A 24410-nucleotide genomic window follows, 5' to 3' on the forward strand; every position below is an offset into this window, starting at 1 on the left:
GAGGTTCTGACCTGATCTATACTAACCAGGCTGTAACACAGAAGTTTCTTTATACACCCCTTATACACCTCCCTCTTTATTTTTTTTCCTTTTTTGGGGTTTATATTTTTGCTTTTTTATCCCGTTTACAACCATTCCCAAACATCTACCTTTTTAATCTGCCTGTTATTTTTGTTATTTTGTTAATGTATGAGTAATATTTTTAGTGAATTATCTAACAGATAACGTGATCAAGGCTAGTAGATTTAAATAATAAACCCCATCCTTAGTATAAATTGAATTCCCCCTAGTCTCCATCATAATCTGGATGATTTATAACCTTTGTAATCCAGGCAGGGCACTCTAGAATGTGATAAGTATATTAATCCTAAGTATCTGAATTAATAACTTTATTTAATCTGTCAGATTTGCATATTTGCAAATTTGTTATTGAAGTATCTTAAATAACAGAAGATAAAGTATAGTAGGAGCAAAATTTTTGCATTAGAAAAATATGTTTTCTGAAGCTCAGGAGCTAAAGATTTTTTTAAGCCTACAATGTGCAGAAGCATAAGGTTTAAAATAACTAAAGTTGACCTTTTTCTATCTCCAAAAACCTCCCATTGAACATATCACTCACAGCACAAACTTAATACCACTCTGTGTATGGCTACTCTTGAGACTATACCAGATAAATATAGGGGCTTTGGTTTATGGAGCTTAGGAGCCTGTCACTGATAGAAATAATAGATTCACATACCCCTTAGTGAGGGAGTCCAGAGGCTTGTTACCCCCTGATGGTTGACAAGGAGTCAGTTTAGAAGAGACCTGCAGGATCTTCCATTTTTGTAGTAGGAGACATGTTTTACTTCGCAGTCTGCAGGCTAGTTAAACACAGAAACTTCCCACATGAAAAGCTTAGAGAATGAGAATAAGCCAGGGTGTCTTTGCAAATTAAAGATTTTTCTTGGGAATATAAATGTTAAGTGTTAGACTTATTATAGGTTCTTAAAGTAAAAAATGAATTTGGGTGTCAACAGAGGCAGGAAAGAATTTGGGCCTTGAAGTCACATCACAATTTGCACAAATAGGAAGTTGAGAATGAACAAAGATGAAAAAATTGGATATAAATAGAGGCAACCAGAAGAGGCAGAGATCCTGCTTCCAGGGTCAGCCAAAACATTTTTATTGGTAATTCTGCATTTGGATGACGCCGTAGAAAGTGGAAGGAGGGCTTGAACGTCTCACTCATTGAGCCTGACATTGTTCTCATGAGCATCAAAAATCTTTCTTCCACACTAGATCATGTTTTCCCTCTGCTAAGTGTGGACAGTGATTTACTGGATGCCACAGACTGAGTGGCCACCCCTTACCCAGCCACTGGAGTGCTGTTGTTTGGACAGAAGTGAAAAGTTCTTTCCAAAGTGGAGTTCCCAGCAAGATCATCAGTCATTTTTAGTTATTTGTGTGATGACCATTTGGATATTTCATCAATTTTTCTGCAACCATAATTTGATAAACATATAGTACATGTTCTCTTTATTCAGCATCCACTAAAGTGCAAATTGGTTTTTCACGAGCTTCTTGAGAATTATTAAAAACATATTTAAACAAATGCCTTAAAACCTCCTAAAGTCTTCCATATTATATTCAGATAAACACCATAACTAGAGGAATTGTTTGCCTCATGTAGTGCTAAAGAGAGACCGAAGATGATGACCATCTCATGAGATGGTGCACTTGGTATATAGTTTGGCCAAGTCTAGACAAAAAAAAAAAAAAAAAAAAAAAAAAACAATTTCCATTTGTAGAAGGGCTGCCATTACAAAGCAGTAGAGATTAGGGGGCTTAAATAACAAAAGTCTGTTTCTCACAACTCTGGAGGTTGTAAGTCCAAGATAAATGTGTCTACAAGCGTGGTTTCTCTTGAGGCCTCTCTCCTTGTCTTGCAGATGGCCGCCTTCTCACTGTATCCTCACACAGCCTTTTCTCTGTGTGTGCAGCTCATGTCTCTTTTTCATATGCGTCCATCAGTCGTGTTGAAGTAGAATCCGCCCTTATGACCTCATTTAACCTGAATCAGCCCTTTGAAGGCCTCACTATGAGGATTAGGGCTTTAACATTATGAATTTGGTGTGTTGGGGTTGGGGGGTGGAAATATAATTTAGTCCTAATGCCCTTCCCAAAAATGTTTAATTATCCCAGAGGCAGTGTTACACAAGCAAGATACATTTTGATGTGAATACTGTAGCTCCCACACATTTTTTACAATCTCTTTTGTTTATTACTTCAGTTCCTGTTACAGATCTCGCACCTGTTACTTTTAGAACTGAGACCCCTGCAACAACCTTAGGTAACAACCCTGCCATTACCTGGCTGTTTGCCAAGTGCTTTTGCTGCTTGTTGCGCAGTCCATTCAGTCTTCATCCCTATAACATAGCATGTCTTCCTCTATGAAATAGCAAACATCACTGCCTGTGACCATTCAACTATTTCTATCATCTGAAGAATACTGAAGCCTCCTAAAAACAAGTTTCATGTTGTTTTTATGAGAGCCAGGCATGAGCTTAACTCAAAATATTTACCTGCCATGTGGCACATTTGAAATTATCATATCTCATGCTTCATTTAACAGAGTTCTATATTAACATTGAGTTTAAAACAAATTGGGATCTATTTCTTATCTAAGCTGATTGGCAATAATGCCTACTCTTACTCTCCTTTGCACATCTGAGTTTCTAGATTTAAAAAAAAAAAAAAAATGCCCAGTATGTTTCTTTCCTTATTGGTGCTTTAAGTAATGATATGTTTTATTACTAGTTTGACAATTAGGGAATTACTGAAGTCTGAAATCTTAAATTATAAACCTATTCCTTAATGTGACCCTAACTTCCTATCCCTTCTCATTGAGTACTCTGCCCCAATCATTTTTTTTTTCCCCCAGTAAGGAAGTTCTGTAAGTTTCTCAATACAAGTGCTAATCTTCACTCCTTGGGTGAGCAACTTGACTGTATACATGAATTTGCCTGAAAAGTACGATCAATGATAAAATGACACATTGTTATAAAAGGAATGAAAAAGTAAAACTGAAAACAACTAAAGTTCCTGGAACTTTAGGAGATCTGACACGTTTTGGAAAAACCTTTCCTCAGTATCCAGAATCTTAAGACCAAGAGTAACACAAGGCTTTTTCTTCCTTCAGCTACCAAAACATCAAAAAGAACACGCCCTCCACGTCCCAGACCTAAAACTACACCGAGCCCTCAGGCACCTGAGACCAAACCCGGTAAATCTGTGATTCCTTGGTTTAAGGGTGATCCCTGGCAGCCTGTGGCAGTGGGGACTGAAGCAGTGCCAATGCTGAGCAGCAACAGGTCTTATTCTCCCTAAGCACAAGGGCATGAGGCATCATCAGTACCATCTCCTCTGCTCAGTTTTCAAGGAGATTAATGTGTGGCTGAGACCCAACTGGTGCCAGCATATCTTATTATTTCTATGTGAGACTTTTCGTTGAAACCACATAGTTAGTATATTTCTTACTGTCAAATTCCATTCACATCTTAAAAGTAGAACTTCTTTAGCAGAGCCAACATATTCAGTTCAAGTAAATGTAATTGTAAGTGCCTTGCATATTCCCATTCCCACATTGGCAACCATGGGTGATATGTCAGCTGTAGGAGAGTTATTTTACTGCAGAAGGAGTGGAGTTGATGATATATTTGCCTGACACAAACATAAAGTGATGATCTTTATGTTTTAGCTCAAAACATCGAGGTGGGCTGGACTTGGACCTTGGGCCCACTGAGGATTTGGATGAATGGAGGGAAGAATGAACTAGAGCAGAAGGACCACATGTGTTGAGTCAGCTAGAAAGGCAGTCCAGTCTAGATGGATTCCTTCTAGATGGTCATATATGACTGTTGATGATGGTACATTTGGAAGGGTACATCAAGCCAGATGAAGAAGGATTTTGAGGGCCTGATTCAGAAGCTTTAGATTTGATACAGAGACATCAAAAGCCTTTGATTTCCCCTTATTCTGGGCTGACAGCAGACAGATGTTCTACCAATTATTGCAGGTTGAGTGACCACCCTGTTCTCTTAGTAAGTGTCATGGCTTGGACAGAGATCTCAAACTCTATCTATAGATGAGTTCCTGGCAAGATGAACATAGTCCACTTCAATGATTAATTTTTTATATCGGTTTCAAACATACGAACTGTACTCTTGTATCCATGTTTACTTATATGTAATAAGTGCTAATGTTCAGAAGTACAGAGTAATTGTATCTTTTAAGATAATTTCTAAGTATATGTGAGATAAATGCATTAAAATGTTTTCCAGTGCAGTTTTCATATCAGAATTCATTAGTTAAAAACCTAATAGAATTTCATGTTGACTTCTTTAAGCTACTCAAGATAGTTGAAAAGCTAAGCCTGGGACTCACCATGCCTATGGTTTGGCCAAATCATCAATGAACAAACAAACACACATTCTTCCCCTCAGTTAAGAAGTTAATTTTTTCTTTGTTTCTCCGGAAGAATTGACATACTAGTAAAACTTGTTTGTATGTGAGTATTCTGACTTCTCATATGTTTGAAAATCTCTTTGATTTACATGTTGTTTTGGTCAGTTCCTGCTACAGTCCTAGAACCTGTCACTCTTAGACCCGAGGCCTCAACAACATTAGGTAATGTTGATACACAGTGTTTTCGACAAGCTTCTTTTGCTTATTGTCAAACCTAGAGTTTCAATTTGTTTCATGTGACAACAGTGTCATTCTTGATGGCCATTCAACTCTTCTTAAAATTATGAAGACTCTTAACTGTTGCTTTTAAGAGAAGCAGTTATGCATGAATCTACTTGAAGACATGGCCTGCTTGAATTGTCATGTTATTCTGTGTTTTGTTTAAACAGTGTTTGTGATAAAGCTGTGTTTCAAACATATTAGTGGGTTTCTAATTCCTACCTGGACAGATAAAGCTATTAACTCTTACAAAGCCAAGAGGACCCATTGCGCACCTAAATTTCTACCCTTTTTTCTATTTGCATAGAAATTTATTGTTTTGTCTCTAGTAAGGTCACAATATATTCAGATTTTAATAGCTCTATAGAATATGTGCCAAAAATGGAAAGACTAAGTTGCAAATCTCAGATTTAGAGAAACTGTCCTTCATTATCTGTTAAAATTGGGCAATAGTACTTAACCTTTTTGGTACCCAGTAAAGCTACCCTATGAGATTTTCATTAAAATTTCTAATCTTTATTTCTCAAATTAAAAAGTGATTTTTGTCTTAAGGAACTTTCTATGATAAAAGATCTATAAGGAGGAATGTATGTGACAAAAATCTCAAACTAAAAGGCAAACACCTATCAAGCAGTAGAAAGTCATGTTTTTTACCTCGCACAGCTTCTAGAATCATAGTGCAGTTATGTAGTAACCCAAGAACTTCTTCCTTCAGCTTCCGAAACATCACAACGGACACGTCGTCCACGTCTCAGAACAAAAACCACACCACGTCCTGAAGTACCTGAATCCAAACCAGGTAAACCATGTGTTCCTGGTTTAAAGAGTCCCTGCAGCCTAAGCCAGCATGGTCTTAAGAGTAATCCCAGTGGTTGGGAGTAACCAATAGGCCCCTGTGAGAGGGAAGCTACAACTCATGGTCAGCAGCAGATCGCACTGTGAAACTGTAAGAGAAACACTGTTAGGAGATCCGTGAAGCAACTGAATGCCTCATGCTTCCTTTGTGCAGTCTTCTCTGGCACTGTGCACTTTATTAACTTCCATTTATCTCTTACAAATAAAACTTTAGAAAAATTAGACATATTCAGTTCAAGTCAACAAACATTAAGTGCCTCAGATATCCTCCCAATCATATTAGCACAGTTGGGGTATATATCAGGTGTCAGAGATGCATTTTGATCCTCAAACCTGTGAGACAGTTGAGAACAGAAGCCTTTCCTTTGTAAATAAAGTAAAAGGTGGTATGGGGCAGTATCTGTGCAAATATGAGACTGGTTTTGGAGTGCTATCAACAAGATGTGCTTGGTGTGTAAATATTTGGAGTAGGGAAATATAGATTAAGAAGAAATGGAGCCTTGAAATCACCAGACACAGGGATGAGTAGAAGGGTGGGAAGAATAAAATCAGAAGGAAGAGACACAAGTAGAGACCAACCAGAGGAGACAGTCTAACTGGACAATTGATAAAAAGATGTCTTACTTTGCTGGTCCCAGTGACTCACACCTGTAATCCTAGCACTTTGGGAGGCCGAGGTGGGTAGATCATGAGGTCAAGAGTTCAAGACCAGCCTGGCCAAGATGGTGAAACCCCGTCTCTACTAAAAATACAACAATTAGCTGGGCATAGTGGTGGGTGCCTGTAATCCTAGCTACTCAGGAGGCTGAGGCAGAGAATTGCTTGAACCCCAGGAGGTGGAAGTTGCAGTGAGCCAAGATCACGTCACTGCACTCCAGCCTGGGTAACAGAGCAAAACTCCATCTCAAAAAAAAAAAAAAAAAGTCTTACTTCAAGATGACAGGCAAATCCCTTCTGAATCTCACTAGGACCATGGATACCCATGGCGGAGAGGCCTAGGTCCCTGATGGAGCAGTTGAGATTTGATCTGGTAGACATCAGCAAGCTGTTCTTTCCACATGAAGGCATGTTCTTTCTTTGCTCAGAATGGAGGTATATCCTACTCAATTCATCATGCTAAGACCTCTGTCTGTTTCCAAAGATGAATTCCTAGCAATACGTATGTAGTCCATTTTGGATTATTAATTAGATAACCAGAATGAGGAATAAGGAAATAGGTACCTGATTTAGGTATAGCCAAATTTTTGGAAATCAACTGCCTACTTTTTTAGTTTTAAAGGTTGCCATGTAATTCTATAAGCTGTATTATACTAGTAAGACTCATTTTTGAAGAAAAGTTTTGAGTTTACATTCATTTAAAATAATCATTTGGTTAACTTTAATGCTTTTGGTCAGTTCCTACTGCAGAGCTCAAACCTGTTACACTCAGAACTGAGACTTGGGTGACAACACAAGGTAATAGCACGTTACAGTCCTCATTAAGTGTTCTTCCTTCTCATTGTCAAACCCATTCCATCATCATAGCCGCAGATTCTTATGCCTTTTAAGACTACATCGTCATTCTCTGTTGTCATTCCATCATATTCTTCATCCTAAAGGTATTGAAAGTATTGACTCTTAAATCACCCTTTGGTTTTAAAAGAGCCATGCATGAACCTAACTCAGGCTATCTTTTGGGTATGTAACCATCTGAAATTATTTTGTCATCCAGTGTGTTTTTTTAACCAATTTTTTTGTTAAAGGTGACTTTAAAATGCAGTTTTCTTGATTCTAACATTATCGTGGTACCAAAGAGTTTCTTTATAAATCTAAAGTTCTACTTACTCACTCATTTTTGCTATCTATGTGATATTCTCTGATTGACATTTTTGTTAATTATGTGGTCTTATTTTAGTAATTGTGAAAGAACTTACAACTGACTACCAGCACTGTGATATTTTAGCAGTGACTCTTAACCTTTTTATTTGATGAGTCCTATTGACTATTGTTCACTCTTAAATTAGCAATTTCATTTTAGAATATGACACTTTCCCCCAAAAAACTTTCTTCAATTGTAAAAGGAGACATACTATTATAATAATAGTAAATGTTCCTAATTAAAAAGTTAAAATGACATATTTCCTGAAATATGAGAAAATCTAGTAAGTTTTAAGAGATCTCAAACCGTATGTCATGCTACTCATAGCTTCTGGACTACGGACTCTGTAGTAACTGAAGGTTTTCTTTCTTCAGCTCCTAAAACATCACAACGAACTCGTCGTCCACGTCCCAAAACTAAAACCACACCAAGTCCTGAGGTTCCTCAGACCAAACCGGGTAAATTTGGGTTTCTGGTTAAAGTAGCTCATCCTAGCAGTTCTTGGGAATTTATAACTGATGCCAATGATGGGAGTGATGGCCCGTATGAGCACTGTGTGGGTGAAGGCACAAAATGATCTGCTGCTGCTCCCCCTGTTGAGTTAGCAAAGGAGAACACAATTGGGATAGATCCGTGTGGCAGGTGAATTCCTTGCACTTTCTGCATACAGGTTTGTCTCTTACTATGTATCTTATTTACTAATTTTTTTTTTTTTTTTTTTTGAGACGGAGTCTTACTCTGTTGCCCAGGCTGGAGTGCAATGGCACAATCTCAGCTCACTGCAATCTCCGCCTCCCAGTTCAAGTGATTCTCCTGCCTCAGCCTCCTGAGTAGCTGGGATTACAGGCGTGTGCCACCACGCCCAGCTAATTTTTGTATTTTTAGTAGAGACAGGTTTCACCACGTTGGTCAGACTGGTCTCAAACTCCTGACCTCGTGTTCTGCTTGTCTCAGCCTCCCAAAGTGCTGGGATTACAGGCGTAAGCCACCACACCCAGCCTCTTATTTACTACTTTTTATTTCATTCAATTGTCCTCATAAAGACAAAATGCCTTAAATAGAACTTGCATTTTTATTTCTAGAAAAATATTTAAGTGCCTTCTGTCTTCCCACAGCCACATCAACAACTGTGAGGCTATCACAGGAGGAGGAAGCTTGTTTTTCACATCTTACTCTGTAGTATAGTCAAGGTCAAAACCTGTCCCAAAGTTTGAAGCAAGAGAGTGTATCTGGGCAAATTGAACTTGTTTTGAGAGGTGCTATACGCATCTATAAACTTAGAAAAAGAAAATGTTATGAAGAATAAGAATAAATACTTGGAAAGAAGTTGGGTCTTAAAATCTTAGAGATGAAGAGAGTCAGAAAGACAGGAGGGGTAGAGGCCAGTCAGCGGGCACAGGCTTCCAGAAACACACAGGATTCTGCTTCTAAGTAGTGATGACAGCTGCATTTGGAAGGGTTTATAAGAGCAGCTGAAGGAAGTCCTTGAAGATATGACTCGAAAGTCTGCATCTGACCCAAGAAGCATCATCCATCTAGGGTCCCGCATTTTTATGATGAGAGTAGAGAGCTACTCTGTGTGTTTGTCCCTTATCCTAATTTGTTGAGTGCCTTTACTGCAAATGAAATCTCGCTAAGATTCACTTTGCTTTATTCTTTGCTATGTCTTCTCTCAAACAGGCTGTTGACTATATTCTTGCTCATTTAGACACACTATTAAAGCTTCCACAAACATGCCAACAGTTACTAGGACAGTTAGATAAGTATATATTTGGCAAAATGTCTGAATAAGCTTCTAAGGAAGTATTCTAGTTGGAATTAAGTACTCAGAAACCTAGGAGAATATTATGTGGGCTTTACTGAGATGTGTGCCAAATTGTGTAGGCTGTGACTAAGTGCCTCTTTAAAAATTGTTTATCTGGCTATAAGATGGCCAAGTCTTCAAATAACAAGTATCAAATTTCAGAAAATTTCTTAAAATTGCTATATACTGATTGAAGCAGTATTATACTGGAAAGATATAATTTACTGGCTTTTCACAAGTGTTTATTTCATTGCTTTTAATTAGTTCCTGTTACAGATCTTGAACCTGGTACTCTCAGAACTGAAGCTCCAAAAACCATGGGTAATGAGAATGTGTGTCCTTCAAATAGTGCTCTTCCTGCTTATTGTCATACCACTGTAGTCAGTTTCTTCTACATTGTAAGACCATTCTGTCATTCTTTGTCATCATTCCATTATAGTCTTTATCTTGAAATTATGCTAGACTCTGTGTCAAATTATCAGTTGAATTTGAGAGAACTGTGCATGAACTAATATCAGGACATCAAACTGCTTTTAACTGTTCAACGTTATGTCATGCGATCATGTGCATTTGTTTAGACAGTATTAACCATTTTAAGCTGCATTTCAAACACGAATCTCTAGCTATCCTTTATTTGTGCTGCTTATTCCTCATCAATTATAGGGAAGCACAGTGTTTCTCTGCTTATATTATTTTTTATTATATTAGGATCTGTGTAACATTGATTTTTTTGTTTCAAGGAATGATGTTTATAGTAAATTCTCAAATTGTAAAATGTACATAAGTCTTGAAAGTTTTAATGATAGGCTTCCATAATAGGATAGACTGACTCTTTATTCATCTCTATTAAGGTTTAACAGTTTCTTAACTTTTACTGAATCAAGGAATACTTTGAGATTTTGATGAGCACAGTTTATTAATTACATGGTGTTCTTTATGCTTTCATACATATGAACTCTTTATTGTACCCATAGTTATTTAAACAGTAGATAACAAGACATTTATCCCAACTTCTATAGAAGTGCAAGTAGACTGATAAATACCTTTTTCAGTACAGTTAGAAAAGCATATATTATGCAAAGGTGTAAAAAGCTTATCCAACAATCTTCCACTAATATGTAGCAAGAATCAGATAATCAAACATCTAGGAGAATGTCTTGTTGACCACATAGTGATATTAAACTGAGTGCAATGCTATCTTGCAAGTCTATCTTACTAGACTTATGGGTGCCTGACAATGGTTTGGCCAAATCTGCAAAAAAACAAGTCTTACTTTTCTCTCAGTTCTGACGCTTAAAAATTGACGTGTGACATTAATCTTCAAGTTAAATCTCTTTGCTTTATTATTTTTGTCTAGTTGTTACTACAGTCCTTGAACCTGACACTTTTAGAACCAAGTTTCCAGAAACAACATTAGGTAATGATATTATATTCTGTGTTCCTGAATAATCTTTCCCTGCTTATGTTCAAATCCATTCCGTCATTATCATAATCACATTGTCATCAGCTTTGTAGGACTATCTTGTCATCCTTTGCTGTCCTTCAACTTTATATTGTCCTTCAACTTTATATTGGAGTATTAGTGATCCTTAGAAGTTACCTATTATTTTCAAAAGCTATGCATGGACCTAGTTCAGAGTCTACCATGTAATCTTCTTTGAACTTGTGTCATGTGCTTTTGTCTAAACAGCATTCGTGTCTAAAGCTAAATTTCAAACACAGTTGCTAGTGGCTATATCTTATCTAAACTGACTAAACTCTAACAGTTCTTATGGTATCATGGATTCTTTGGCATACTCAAAAGATTTAGTGTGAGCCTAAGACTCTGTCATCCAGAGTTTGGCTCTAGTGTTTTTGAAGTTAAAGATGTGTGAGTCTCTTCACTTTTCAACTTGATTTTATATGTAAGTTTTCTCTCTCAAGAGTCTTTCAGTGATTAAAAAAAATTAACAAAATAGAAAATATTTTAATCTTTAAAGACATATGATTTAAATCTCAAGGAAATATGACATACCTTTAAAAACCTAAAGTTTGTCTCCAAAGCCACCTTCACTAGAGTAATCCAAAGTTTCTTCCTTCAGCTCCTAAAACACAACGGACACGTCGTCCCCGTCCCAGACCCAAAACTACATCAAGTCCTGAAGTACCTCAGAACAAATCGGGTAAATGTATGAATCCTTGGTTTAAGGAGCCAAGGAACCTGAACCCTGGTGGGCTGTCCCAACGAAGTCCTAAAGAAATGCCTGTGACAGGAAGTAACAGTCATCATGTTTTCTAAGAATCAAATTATTTGACATGGGTAGCAGCTGCTTCTCGTACAGAGGCATCCAGGAGAACATGGCTTGGGGATACTTGTGTGCCTGATCTCCTCAATGACTTGGTTTGGATGACGTTCTTGGTCCCTCTTTAAAGATGTGTTTACAGCGAGATTAGCATACTCATGGGTATTTATTGCTATATCTGCATTGAAACATGTGATCCATTTGTTATAGACATGGTTACATGAACAGGCATTTTTTTCAACTTCCAAGAAAAGCAACAAGTTACTTTCATATATATTTCTCTATATATTTTCATATCTGTTGCCTAAACAAATTCCCAAAGCAAACATCCATACTATTTAGAAAACCAAATACCTAGGAGAATCTCATGTGGATAATATCAATATATGTAGCAGAGTTCAAAGATTGTAACTACCTTCTGTGATGAATTGTTCTAGCTAGTGTGGCCAAATCTTCCAAAAGCAACTATATGCTTCCTATCAATTCCAAAGTTTTAAAAAAAGTTGTGTATAATTTGAAACTCATGTGTGAAAATAAAAATTGAGGGTTTTTTTTTTTTAATGTTGCTTTTGGTTAGTTTCTGTTACAGGCTTTGAACCTGTTGTTCATAGTACTGATGCTCCAGGAACAACATTTGGTAATGATTTTTGTGACTTGCATTAAATGCTTTTTATTGCTACTTAAAAACCCACTTGAGCACCATCATGGCCAGAGTTACTTCTGCTTCCTAAGACGCTGTTATTCCATTCTACACTTCATTTTAAAATAGTCAGCAGTCCTAATTCAAGTGTTACCTGTTTTTCACAGATGTCCCTGGACCCAGGGAAGGACAGCTGTCCATTGTGAAACTCTCTTTAAAATTGCACCATATGATTCAGTGTTAAATCTGAGGTCCAAATTGGTATTTAGTATTTATAGACCTAAATACCCTTCCATTTGGTATTTAGATCTATAAAGCAACAATTAAGTACCATGAACTCCCTTTGAGTAACTTAGTTTCTATAAAACCTGTGTCTTAGTCTCATTATTTTTTTCCTATTTTAAGGAATAAGGTGTCCCTATTACATTAAAATAGCTTTTCCCTGAAAGTTCCAGGCTCCTCAATCACTGATGAGCTTGACCACTCTTCTTCACCACGGTTTAGCAATGGCTCTTAATCTTTGCTAAGTAGGAATCCCTCTGAATATCTACACACGTCCAATATTTATTCCTTTAATCACTTCATATGTGATATTTGAACTTCATACTAAGGGTCTCTAAGGGAACCCTTAGTGATCAGAAACAAAGTAGTAATATTTTTTAATTTAGGAAATAAACTCAAGAAAATCTAACCTGTTTTAGAAAACATAGGTCTACATACACTGCTTTCAATGCTTTCTAGACCTACAAACACTATAGCAACCCAAGATCATCATCTTTTAGTTTCAAAAACAGAAAGGAGGATGAATAGGGGTTATTCCATCCCTCAGACCTTAAACTCCCTAAAGCCTCTCAGTTGAAATAACAAAAATCTATGGTTTAGGTTTTAGAAGGTTTAAGGTGTCCCTCTAGCCCATTTCACTTGAATCACAGGTACCAAAATAAGCTTGAATATCTTCCCATTTCTGTGCCTTCTGAGAGAAAAGGCACTTATAGTGGTCAACAGCTTGACAATTACAGGGTTTATTAGTAGATTCATAGCTGAGGGAGATCTATCCAGTGGCTAAATTCATCGTGTGCCCTGCATAAGGACTGTATCTAACAACGGATGGATCTTACACAGTTCTTATTCCATTTCATTCATCTCTTTCTCAATGGTGCTGCTACTTTTACTTAAGAAAACAATCACTTCCTCATTCTTTGTGTACCCAGCACCATATTAACAATTGAATGGGGTGGAATAAGGAGCAGAGGTAGAAACCAAAAGAAAGGACAGATTTTACCTCTTACAGTACAAAGTAATTGTGAAGAAACCCTAAGGTTTTCTTAGATCCAGTTTTCCAGATATAGAGCAATTTCCTCCTATGAGAACTGCTTGTTTGAGTACTAAAAACAAAATATTTACAGGAGTCAAGGAACGATGTGGGCTGATGACAGAGAGTCGTTGGGCTTTGAAATAATTATAGGATTTGGATTATAGGGTGGAAGGGTGGGAACAGCACAAATAAAACAAGTGTCAATACTTGTTAAGGGTGGCTAAGGGGATGGTGAAACTAAAATATAGAACAAAGCGCTCCTAGCATTTTGTTAATGTTACTATCATGAAATCAGTTATAGGCAGCTCTTAGCTCTTGTGGGAACTGAGATTCAGATACAATAGTCCATGAGAACTTAATTTTCCAAATAGGCTCATGCTTTTTCAGAAGGACATTTTGAATCAGGAGTCAGCAATTTTTTTTTTTTCTGTGAAAAGTTAAACAATAACTATTTTAGAATTTGTGGGCCATTCAGTTTCTGTTACAGCTACTCAATTCCGCTGTTTTAGCTGGAAGGCAACCAAAGCTGATACATGAATATGCCCTGAACAATTTTAGTTCATTATATGGCTGTCTTCCAATAAAACTTTATTTGAACTTCGTATCATTTTCCCGTGTCATGAAATACCACTTTTTGTTTTTTCCCATCACTTAAAAAAAAATGTGAGAACCATTATTGGCCCACAAGCCAGGCAGAGGGCTAGACTTGGAAGGGCTATAGTTTGCTGACATCTGCTTTAAACAGGGCACATTCTGTATGGCTCTCCGTAACCTCATGATTTTCAGGGTCTGTGTGTTTTAGTTCACTGTTACCTCTGTCTAAAACCTATGAAATAAATAAAATTACTTTTACAATTGAGACCCTCTTCTTTCAGCTCCCACTGACCTGCAAACTCTTATTTTGAAACCAGTGACATCACCAAGCCTAGAAATGACAGAAAGTCAACCTGGTAAATAGATTGTTTTATCTGTCTGGGTATACTGTGTGCTTTAAGAGGCACATTGTAATTCTCTAAGTTATATTTCCAAAGATAAAAAATGAAAAAGGAATACACATTAATTGTAAATATTGCACAATGTTCTTTTTTGTGATTGTATATTGTTAAATTAGTAATACATTAATATTACTACTTGAATGTATAAAAATACTTTTCATTGCATTTGTATCATTCTAGAAAATAATCACATATCTGATTAAGTGGTTGACAAACCACTTAGAAGAACTAATTTTATTATTTATCCTTATTTTTTCATCAGTTACCAGTTCGTGGCTCTCTTTAATAGTAAATTAAATTTGTGCTAAAAGAACACTAGTTCAAATGTGACCATCAAGGAAGGAGAAATTTCTCACTTCAATAAAAATAATAAAATTTCCTCATAAACAATGTGAACCCTTTAAAACATACTGCCCTTCAAGCTCGTAAATAGGCCAGGCATAGTGACTCACACCTGTAATCCCAACACTTTGGTAGGCCAAGGCTGGTGGGTTGCTTGAGCTCAGAATTTCATGACAAGCCTTGGCAAAACCCCAACTCTACAAAAAATACAAAAATTAGCTGGGCATGGTGGTGCATGCCTGTAGTCCCAGCTACTTAGGAGGCTGAGGTGGGAAGACCATTGAGCCCAGGAGGTCAAGACTGCAGTAAGCCATGTTCATGACACCCTGCTCCATCTGCTTGATAAAGCCAGACCCGGTCTGGGGAAAAAAATGGATGCAAATTTTAAAAATCAGTATTAGCAATGTTGTTGCTACTTCCTGACATTTATTTTAAAACACTGGATTCCTATATTTTTCTAGTATAGGACTGTAATTTCTTTCCATCTCTTCTGAGTATCTTTTAATTAGATAAATGACATTTTGGTACCCGTGTTGAATGTACAAAGTAGGTTGCTAATGGTAACCTACAGTAGTTATAATGTTGTGAATTCAGTTCAGTTATGAGAGCTTCTCTTAGTGTTAATAATGTTGTTATCCTAACATTGAACACTTACAGCATGCAAAGCACTTTTGTAAATACTTACAACCTTTCCTTTATCAATTGTGCCATTTTCTGTTTTTTACTAGTTTCTGATGTTCTGGAATCGGTTACATTTAGTACTGAGTCACCAAAGAAGACTATAGGTAAAAATGTTCCCCAATGGCAAGTCAAGCACATGTGCTTTTCCATCTCATTGCAAAGTCATCTCTGGACGTCCTCATGCTTTGTGACATTTCATAGCCACCTGCTCCTCACAGCTTGTCTGTGCTCATCCAATGGGTCTTGAGTGTCATTGTATACAGCACATTGTGTTCACATCTGCTGTATTGCTATGCAAGGTTCATAATTTCCTTATTCTCACTCAAAGTGAAGATTTTAACCTTTTCTGATTGCTCTTTCAATATGAGTATGTACATATATACACAACCTATTTTTCACTTTCATATCACTTTTAGGATTCATCCCATGCTTTTGCTCTCCAAGTATTCATTCTACATGTGTTTCTAACTGGAATTCTTATACAAAAAAAAAAAAAAAAAATGGAAGTGGAATTATCTGCTTTGTTCCAGGTAGCATTGCTGTTGAGTCTCCCGTACATTGTGTATGGGGTGTGCGTGTTTCCCACATAGCACACTGCCTTCATTTCCTGCTTTCATTCTGCCCTCCTAAATTGTGGTCATCTTCAAAATCTACCTAAATGTTAATTATTCTCAAAAGTGTATCTGCTTAAGATAGCTCAATTCTTTTTCAAATTAAATGCAGGGTTCTATTACAGCATGCTTTGGGCTGCCCACCACTAACCAGCCATTCCCGTTTCTTCCCTAGCACCAGCCAAAACAGACTATGTATATCCCACTGCCAAAGCACCACTCTGGCCAGAGGAGCCAAAGACTGAAGGTAGCAAAGGTTTTAATGCTTGGATTTATTTTTTCTACACATTTTAAATTAACATCAGTTACATCCATGGAATATGACATTGATTCACAATTAAACAGATTTGAAGAGCTATAGCTTCCAACATTCTTGAATTCTTAAGGTGATAATTGACTCTCTCTGAATACAGAAATAAATTCCTGTTTCTCTGCTGATGTCTAAAGGTTGAGGTATAATAACATTGTAAACCCAGTTAATGACAATTAAAACATAAATATTAATTGGTGATTTAGTATTATAGAATAGGATTTTTCTCCTAATTCTTTTTTCCTGTCTAAATCCATTGTCCTGTCTGTAAAATTATGATGTAAATTCTTAATAAAATTTGATATTCAAAAAATACTTCACTATAGCTTAATATCTTAGTTTCTAAAATTTTTCTCCTTTGTTTTGGTACAGTTGTGGAATCTGTTACATATGTGTCTGAACCACCTGAGACCACACTAGGTAATAACCTCGGTAGCCCAACCCTGTGTGCTTTCTGTCCTCATTGCCACCATTGCCTGAGAACCTCCGGGTCTATCTCATTGTGAATTCATGTTACACTGTCACTCTTCACCATGGCAGTTGCTTTTCTTTCAAGGTGCTCCTATCCGTAACCATTGTCCAAAAATGTCTTTCCTCCCATTCAGTTGTATAACAAGACTTTGCTTTTTTTCTCTTCATAAGTCAGCAGAACTGTTGAATCTAAAAATTTTTTTTCTAACACTGTACATCCTGCCAGCTTGGCATTGTGTCGGATGTTTCAGATAATGCTTTTTCGGTGTGATGATCCATTTAGACTTTCTGACCTAGCAACATACTTTCCATTAACACTCATCCCATCACATTTATTTACATACGTGGTTTTCTTCTCCATTCTTTAAGTGAAATTCAGTGCTGCTTAAATGACTCATACTATAATATTTTTTTAAATTCTTTTTCCCTTCATGATTCCTATTGAATATATCTTTCTGGCATTGTTGAGGAAGTAGAGTTCTAATGTGAAATGAGAATTTTAGAAGTACTTTGTAAGCTGCATCTCCAACCTTTTTTTTTTTTAAACTAAATGCATTATGAAGGAGTAGGAATGCTGTTTTGCTGCAGACTTGCAATTTTCTTTATTTTAAAAAATATATTTGTTACCATCCTGCCTGTTATCTGTACTCAAGGTCTGTCGAGTGCTATAGTAACCCGCGTACTTTCCTTCAATTACCATAGAAACGTCGCCTCTGCCTTCTCAATCTATAACCCTACCCAGCCCAGATGAGCCTCAGACTGAACCCGGTAAATACGTTATTTTGTATGTCATATATGAGGTGAGTGTTTACAGAATGTCAGCATGGTCACCTCAAGACATCAGAGGCCCTGACTTTATCACTCTGCCCACAGACTTTGATGGGTAATCCTATCTGTCTGATGTCCCGCTGTCATTGATAATTACTCAAACGGCAGTGTTATTCTTTAGGACATGGTTGAAAAATAACTCTCAGTTACTCTGCAAGTGTTTAATTCAGGGAATAGGAATGCTTCTGGGAAGAACATTTATATTCTGTTCTATTTTAAAAGATATATATTCTAATTTTAATTCCAATTCATCTCAACTAGTTTTACAAGTTCTGTGATCATGTAAAAAGTATTTTAAGCTTTCTGATTTGAGTTTGACTTTAAAAGAAACCTCCAGAAACAGGTTTGACTGCAATCCACATGGAAGGGGGTGTACTGGCCGGTCACCTTGTAGTTATTCAGATACCTTACTTCTTTCCACTCCTTTCTGCAGTGCTTTGGCCATTTCACTGCACACAAATAAGAAAAAACAAAATCAGAACAATTACTTTGGCTTATCACAAAGCTTTACATAGTAGTGGAGTTTGAAATGAATGAAAAATAATCAACATAAATAACTAAACATGCCTCTTATTTTTAAAAATCCTCTCAATAGCTATAGGTTTCAATGTAATAGAAGGTTATAAATAGAAAGTTGTAAATAGAAGGTTATAAGTAAGCCCAAACTTCTGTTTTGATTGTCATTAAACTATTTTTACATTACTCTGTTTCAAAGGGAGATGTGGATTTTAAGTTTACTCATTGTCTGCTGAATATCCTACTAGGTGTTGCCTATAAACCCTACAGTTTTTTAACAAAAAAGAAAACCTACATTGACTAAAATAATGAAATCTAACAGTTATACCTAACTTTTCCAAATTTTGTTCTTAATAACTATAATAATATTATTGGAATGTCTCATTGTAAATACTGCTATTAGTGATTCTTATCTCATTCTGTATCGTTTTTCATGGAATTGCTTCATGACATGCCTAACCTTCAGATGGTCTTTCTTATCCTCTGGGGAAAGTAAGTGGCATATCAGTTAGAACTTTAGCAAGTAGGGTAGTTGAGAATCAGAAAATCACAAACTGTGAGAAACTCTAGAATGACAGAATTTGAAGATTGGAAGGTTTCTTAAAAATTGTGTAACTTTTGGTGAAGAACCTGAGACCGTCGATCCAGTGATTAGCAAAGGGAGCTCTAAACCCCCAGGTTCCAGGCTTCTAAACCAGATCATCTCCAACATTTATCAGTATTCATCTCTCTACAGGCAAGAAGATTCCACTGAAACCATTGTATACCTTGTATTTTTTCATTTAGTATCAGGAAGAAGATTCTGCAGACTCCTTCAGAAACTTCTGGTGTCAAATAACTCTTACTTTCAGCAAGTTTTTCTTAAGGTGTCTGAAACTACATGACATTGACCATGTTTCTTACGTTTCTTTATCCCAAACACATTTTAGTTCAACCAGATGAGGTGTTTCCACAAGCTGCAACCTTGCATCTGATAATTGCTTTCCTTCAGCAGGATAGATTTTTCATTTTTTGGGGGAAGAAAAAATTGGTTTTTACACTGATTGTCCTAGAATTTCTTTAGGATTTGCTCAGCAAAGGTATAACTCTCCATAGAAAATATCCTTGGTGTTCAATTTCTCTTCCCTCTTTTCCCCCTATATAACTAATAAAACTGCGTTTTGTTTAGTAACATTAATTTTCCATTAGCACTTGCTATTAAAATACATTATATATTTGGACTAAAACATGTTAACTTTGTTTTTTATTTAGAAAACATGTATTTGCATTTAAAAGAGTACAACTAAATATTCTGATAAAATTATATGAACTTACAATAAGGATGAATTCTTGTTATTATGAATTTATTTTCAAACTATTTAAAAGGTATTTGATGTCAATATTTCTGAAATCCCAAGTTTCATTTTGCCAGCTGAACATCTTAGATATCATTTAATGTGACTTGTGTTTTGTTTTCTGTTACATAAAAAAGTTGCCTTCCTATACTTTACAGACCTTTAGGAGCCTTAATCGTTGCGTATTTAGGTCTTCAACCATTCAGTAAACATCTCTGAGCTTCTAGAGGCTTAGGTACTGTCGTTCTTGAAGGGCTCAAGATTTCCGAACCTATATCCTTTTTTTTAGCTCCCAAGCAGACACCACGTGCTCCTTCTAAGCCAAAAACATCGCCACGCCCAAGAATTCCACAAACACAACCAGGTAAAGATATATTTTACATTTTAGCTTGAAAAGTTTGAGGTTAGTGGGCTTATTCTAGCAAATTGTTCATTAATAGTTATGATAGCAGATTGAGTCTTTAACATTTGCAAAGCAAGTCTTCCTCTGTAACCTAATAAATATTTAAATTTTTTTTGGACTTACTAAAAAAGTACATCATTGGAAGAGCTTATTCCACAAAGCTTCCCTTAATGTTGTGTTATTGACGATGAGGTGGACATGAATGGCATTGCTTAGAATGAGTAGCCTACCTACTTCCTTTTCCTTCCCCAACCTGAGACTACGCTCCTATCCCTTCCACTATTCCTGAATGTGCTTCCTTCTGTCAATCATCTAAGTTGACATTTTCCTCAATACATGGCCGGACTACAACAGATGTCTGAGGTGTACCCACCCAGGATACCGGGAAAGGAACCTTTGCTACCACTGATCTGGTCTGGGGAAAGGAAAATGTTTAGCACCGTCACATTATGCTTGATCCAGGTAGTGATTCTGGATTCCCACCACAAATATTTTATTCATACCTCAGAATCTCTTCCATTAGGTACTGTCATTCTTGTTTTTCTACAGGGGAAAGAAAACCCCTGTAGTTTTAGGTGTGGTCTCTAATATCAAGGGAAATTTTACCTATCATTAAATTTTTTCTATGATTTTAAATCTGCCTTATTTAGCATAATTTTAAATATGTTCTATTACTAAAACTTAGTAATGAAAATAATTTATTCTGATAATAAATATATGAAGGTACCAAGGCAGCATTCCCCCAAAATAATATGAAATTTTAAATAATACATTTGAAACATTAACTTACTAAAAGTCTGAGAAAATAATGATTAGTGAATAATAATGAATATGAAGAATATACCAAATTATTAAATAAAGTATATTAAATTTGTTATAATAGGAAACTAAAATCTAACTTTAAAAATAACAGACAAAATGATTTGAGAAGAAGCTCAGCTTTGAATTTGAATATAAAGCATAGAACAAAAGTAGAAAACAAATGGGAAGAAGAAAGCATGAACATTCAACACTTGAATGTTGAACTATAAAAGATGAAAAATAAATACTAAAAATTAAAACGCTCAGGCATGAATCATAGTCAGTACAAAATTTTTAAGGTAAAGGAGATATGAAGTGATAGGACAAAATTATTTGCGATTTTATCTTTTTGAGATGCACTTTGTACTGTTTATTAAAATGCAGTTTAGTAAATCAGGAGCTTGCTCTAATTTTCCATTATTATACTATATTCTAAGTTTCAAATTAATTTCATTTTGACTTAGACTTTTAGCCAACCTTTCTTGACAAGCCAGGCTCTTCAGAGATTCACGTGCTCAGTGAGTTCCACTCTCTAACTCTGAAACAATGGAGTGGCTGCCAGGCTGTAGTGAGAGAGCCTGTAGTGAGAGTCCCGATTGAAGCAACTTCCAGTCCATCAGCATCTCTTGTGGAAAATAGCTGCAAACCAGACACTTCTGGCTTTGTCAGTGCTACTTAATGTAAGGGAACAATTTGGAAAACTGGTCAGGAAAAACAAAATGCATTCTACTTATTCTTTTTCAAAGTGGGTAGAATTGAGACCTCCTTATCCCACAAGAATGTGACTCGTGTAATAGGTTCCAGCAATATCCTGGATTTTGATAGTTTTTCAAGGAGGTGTGTATATGTACACGTATATATCACAAAATATTTTAAAGACAAATAGTCAGATTCTAATACTTCTTCCCTTACCCTTGGCTAGTTCCTGCAAATTTCAAAAAGTCATTTGGACAGGAGAGTGTCCTGTTTATATGCATGATACCAATACAAACTATTGTTGTTGGGCTGTAATATCATCTATCTATAGTATTTACAACTTAAAGTGCAACAAATTTTGTTTACCACCTTTCACATAATAAGATTCTGTAATTTGGGTGTGTCACCTTTATTGTTAGTGTTACTGAAAGTGTGTTTATAAATTGGCAACGTTTAAATCTATATTTGGCATTCAGAGGCAAAATGAGATCTAAAATCTGAAAAAAAGCATAAGGAATATTTGATAAGTCAATAAAGTTTGATTTCTTAGATCCGAGTGTTTACAGGAAATAGCAACATTATTGTAATTGGATGCCTAGAATTTCTTATAACCATCAAAATTATGAGCGCTCCTAGATTTTGCATGGGCAAACAATGTGAAAATCAGAATATACTCAGATTCTTCAAAACCAAATTTGTAAAGCTCCTTGAGAAGTGGAAAAAAATTATAATAGTGTAATTTTCACATCATTTGGACATTTCACATTGGATTCTTATAACCATATCTTGAGTTAGGGCGGGTTTATTATTTCACCTTAAAAAATGAGAAGCAAGTGAAAATCTGACCTGCAGAACTGGGATATAGAGAGCCCAAGTGTTTAGACCTATTGATAATGTTTGATCCTCAGCATTTGGTGCAAGTCCTGACTCTGGTACTTCATAACCATAGCCTCAAGCAGATGCTGTCTCACACCCGAAGCTCTGTTTCCTCAGCTTTAAAGTGTAGCTAGTAATTCCTTCCTCCCAACATTATGGTGAGACTCAAAGGGTGTAAACCTTATAAAAGCACTTTTGAAATTGTAGAATACACTATAATTGTTAGACTTATTTTCCTGGTGTCTATTATATTAGTACTTTATTATTCTCAAGGAACAGTTGTGGAAATCTAATTTTAGTTGTCAACAAATTCATTTGAAGGTTTCTCTGGGGCCAGAGAAATGCAGGGCGGGTAAGATGTGAACCAACCCATTCCATTGCATTGTCTGCTTACCACTCTGCTGTTGCCTGAGAGGACTTCAAACATATCCATGCTCCATAGGATTCCACCCTGACCTCACCATCTTTACCTACTTTGTCTTTAAGGAAAGACATAAAAATGGGTTTAAGGAGAAGTCAAGCAAACATATCCAGTAAAGAAAAGCTCTCTTACATGCATTCAGTTGCTGTCTCCTCTGAAATAGATTTCTAAAAAGTCGTCCTCTTACTCTGATGCTTTGTAATTTGAAATTTTGCAGTTTCTCAGATTTCACTCTTCTATAATTAAATGGAATTCTAACTAAGCTATTTGTAGAGCTTAAGGACTGGTCTTCTGTCTGACTCCCGTATGGGTAATACTTTGTTTTGTCAGTGTTCAGGCTACACCTTGGCATGCGTTATGTGTTAAGCATGACTGGAAGGTGCTGAAACCAAATGACTTACAATATGAGTTCTCTCTTTCAGTTCCTAAGGGGCCCCAGCGTGTTACTGCAAAACCAAAAACGTCACCGAGTCCAGAAGTGTCATACACCACACCTGGTAAATGCTTTATTTCATGTTTAAGCCAAACGCGTTTGACTGCCCCACTCTGCTTCAGTGAAACATGAGACTTGATAGAAGTGAGGTCAATATTTCACTTATTTTTAAATCCCATGTTGTATCATATGTGGTATAATTTCAGGAGTTTCATAAGAGTGCCCACTTGTTCATCTAGTAAAGCTGTGATCGTAGTCAAAAGGCAGAGAATTATACCAAGGTTAGAATGTCTTTCCTAGAACTAAAGTTCTCTTATTCCCTGACTTACAAAAAAATGCTGCCAATAATAGCTACGCTATGCTCAAATATTTCACTAAACACAAAGATAAAGACTTTTGCTCTTCCCTACAAATGATAAATTAGTGTTTTTATAAATAGAGGCAGTGATGTTTAGTCATTTACTTGGATACGTAAATTGTACTATGTCCACATTGAGTTTTTTCCCTGTCACATTCTATTTTACAAATTTATGGAGACATAGCTTGGGTTAAGAAATTTCTTTCGCACACACACAATGGTTTCTTTAGTTACAAATCTATTTTTTGCCAATCATCTGAGAAAGTCTTTTGTTCCCATATGGGGAAGGTAATCTCATGTTTGTGGAGTATCCAGGGTGGGGATTCCAAGGGCCCAGACATTTCATGGATATTACCACCACTATTTACATGAAGTCGTCAAGTGGCCTCAGGAAGCCACTGGTAACCGAACAACTTTCTCTGAAAAGCCAAGCTCATTTTTTTTTTTTTTAATTTTTAATGACACTAGATATTATCTTTTTTTTTATTTTATTTTATTTTATTTTTATTATACTTTAAGTTCTAGGGTACATGTGCATAACGTGCAGGTTACCTATGTATACATGTGCCATGTTGGTGTGCTGCACCCATCAACTCGTCAGCACCCATCAATTCATCATTTATATCAGGTATAACTCCCCAATGCAATCCCTCCCCCCTCCCCCCTCCCCCCTCCCCATGATAGGCCCCAGTGTGTGATGTTCCCCTTCCCGAGTCCAAGTGAGCTCATTGTTCAGTTCCCACCTATGAGTGAGAACATGCGGTGTTTGGTTTTCTCTTCTTGTGATAGTTTGCTGAGAATGATGGTTTCCAGCTGCATCCATGTCCCTACAAAGGACGCAAACTCATCCTTTTT

The 24410-nt window shown here is 36.4% G+C and overlaps 1 protein-coding gene across 10 annotated transcripts in view; it reads left to right on the forward strand.

Moving 5' to 3' along the window:
- The window catches only part of ABI3BP (ABI family member 3 binding protein), a 251566-nt gene that overhangs the window by 165928 nt on the left and 61228 nt on the right, over positions 1 to 24410 (forward strand). For 4 of the 10 annotated variants that reach the window (XM_031935102.1, XM_031935104.1, XM_031935103.1 and 1 more), the window contains 17 exons: positions 2273 to 2332; positions 3182 to 3265; positions 4612 to 4668; positions 5441 to 5524; positions 6976 to 7035; positions 7813 to 7896; positions 9507 to 9563; positions 10600 to 10659; positions 11324 to 11404; positions 12102 to 12161; positions 14355 to 14429; positions 15545 to 15601; positions 16284 to 16355; positions 16791 to 16838; positions 17592 to 17657; positions 19857 to 19931; positions 23187 to 23261. In XM_031935102.1, the coding sequence (XP_031790962.1) occupies positions 2273 to 2332; positions 3182 to 3265; positions 4612 to 4668; positions 5441 to 5524; positions 6976 to 7035; positions 7813 to 7896; positions 9507 to 9563; positions 10600 to 10659; positions 11324 to 11404; positions 12102 to 12161; positions 14355 to 14429; positions 15545 to 15601; positions 16284 to 16355; positions 16791 to 16838; positions 17592 to 17657; positions 19857 to 19931; positions 23187 to 23261 (1155 nt within the window). Of the gene's footprint in view, positions 1 to 2272; positions 2333 to 3181; positions 3266 to 4611; positions 4669 to 5440; positions 5525 to 6975; positions 7036 to 7812; positions 7897 to 9506; positions 9564 to 10599; positions 10660 to 11323; positions 12080 to 12101; positions 12162 to 14354; positions 14430 to 15544; positions 15602 to 16283; positions 16356 to 16790; positions 16839 to 17591; positions 17658 to 19856; positions 19932 to 23186; positions 23262 to 24410 lie in introns of those variants that run through there. The other 6 variants (XM_031935108.1, XM_031935109.1, XM_031935106.1 and 3 more) reach the window with 3 other exon arrangements.

Source organism: Piliocolobus tephrosceles, chromosome 2, assembly GCF_002776525.5.
Source record: "Piliocolobus tephrosceles isolate RC106 chromosome 2, ASM277652v3, whole genome shotgun sequence".
Lineage (NCBI taxonomy): Eukaryota > Metazoa > Chordata > Mammalia > Primates > Cercopithecidae > Piliocolobus > Piliocolobus tephrosceles.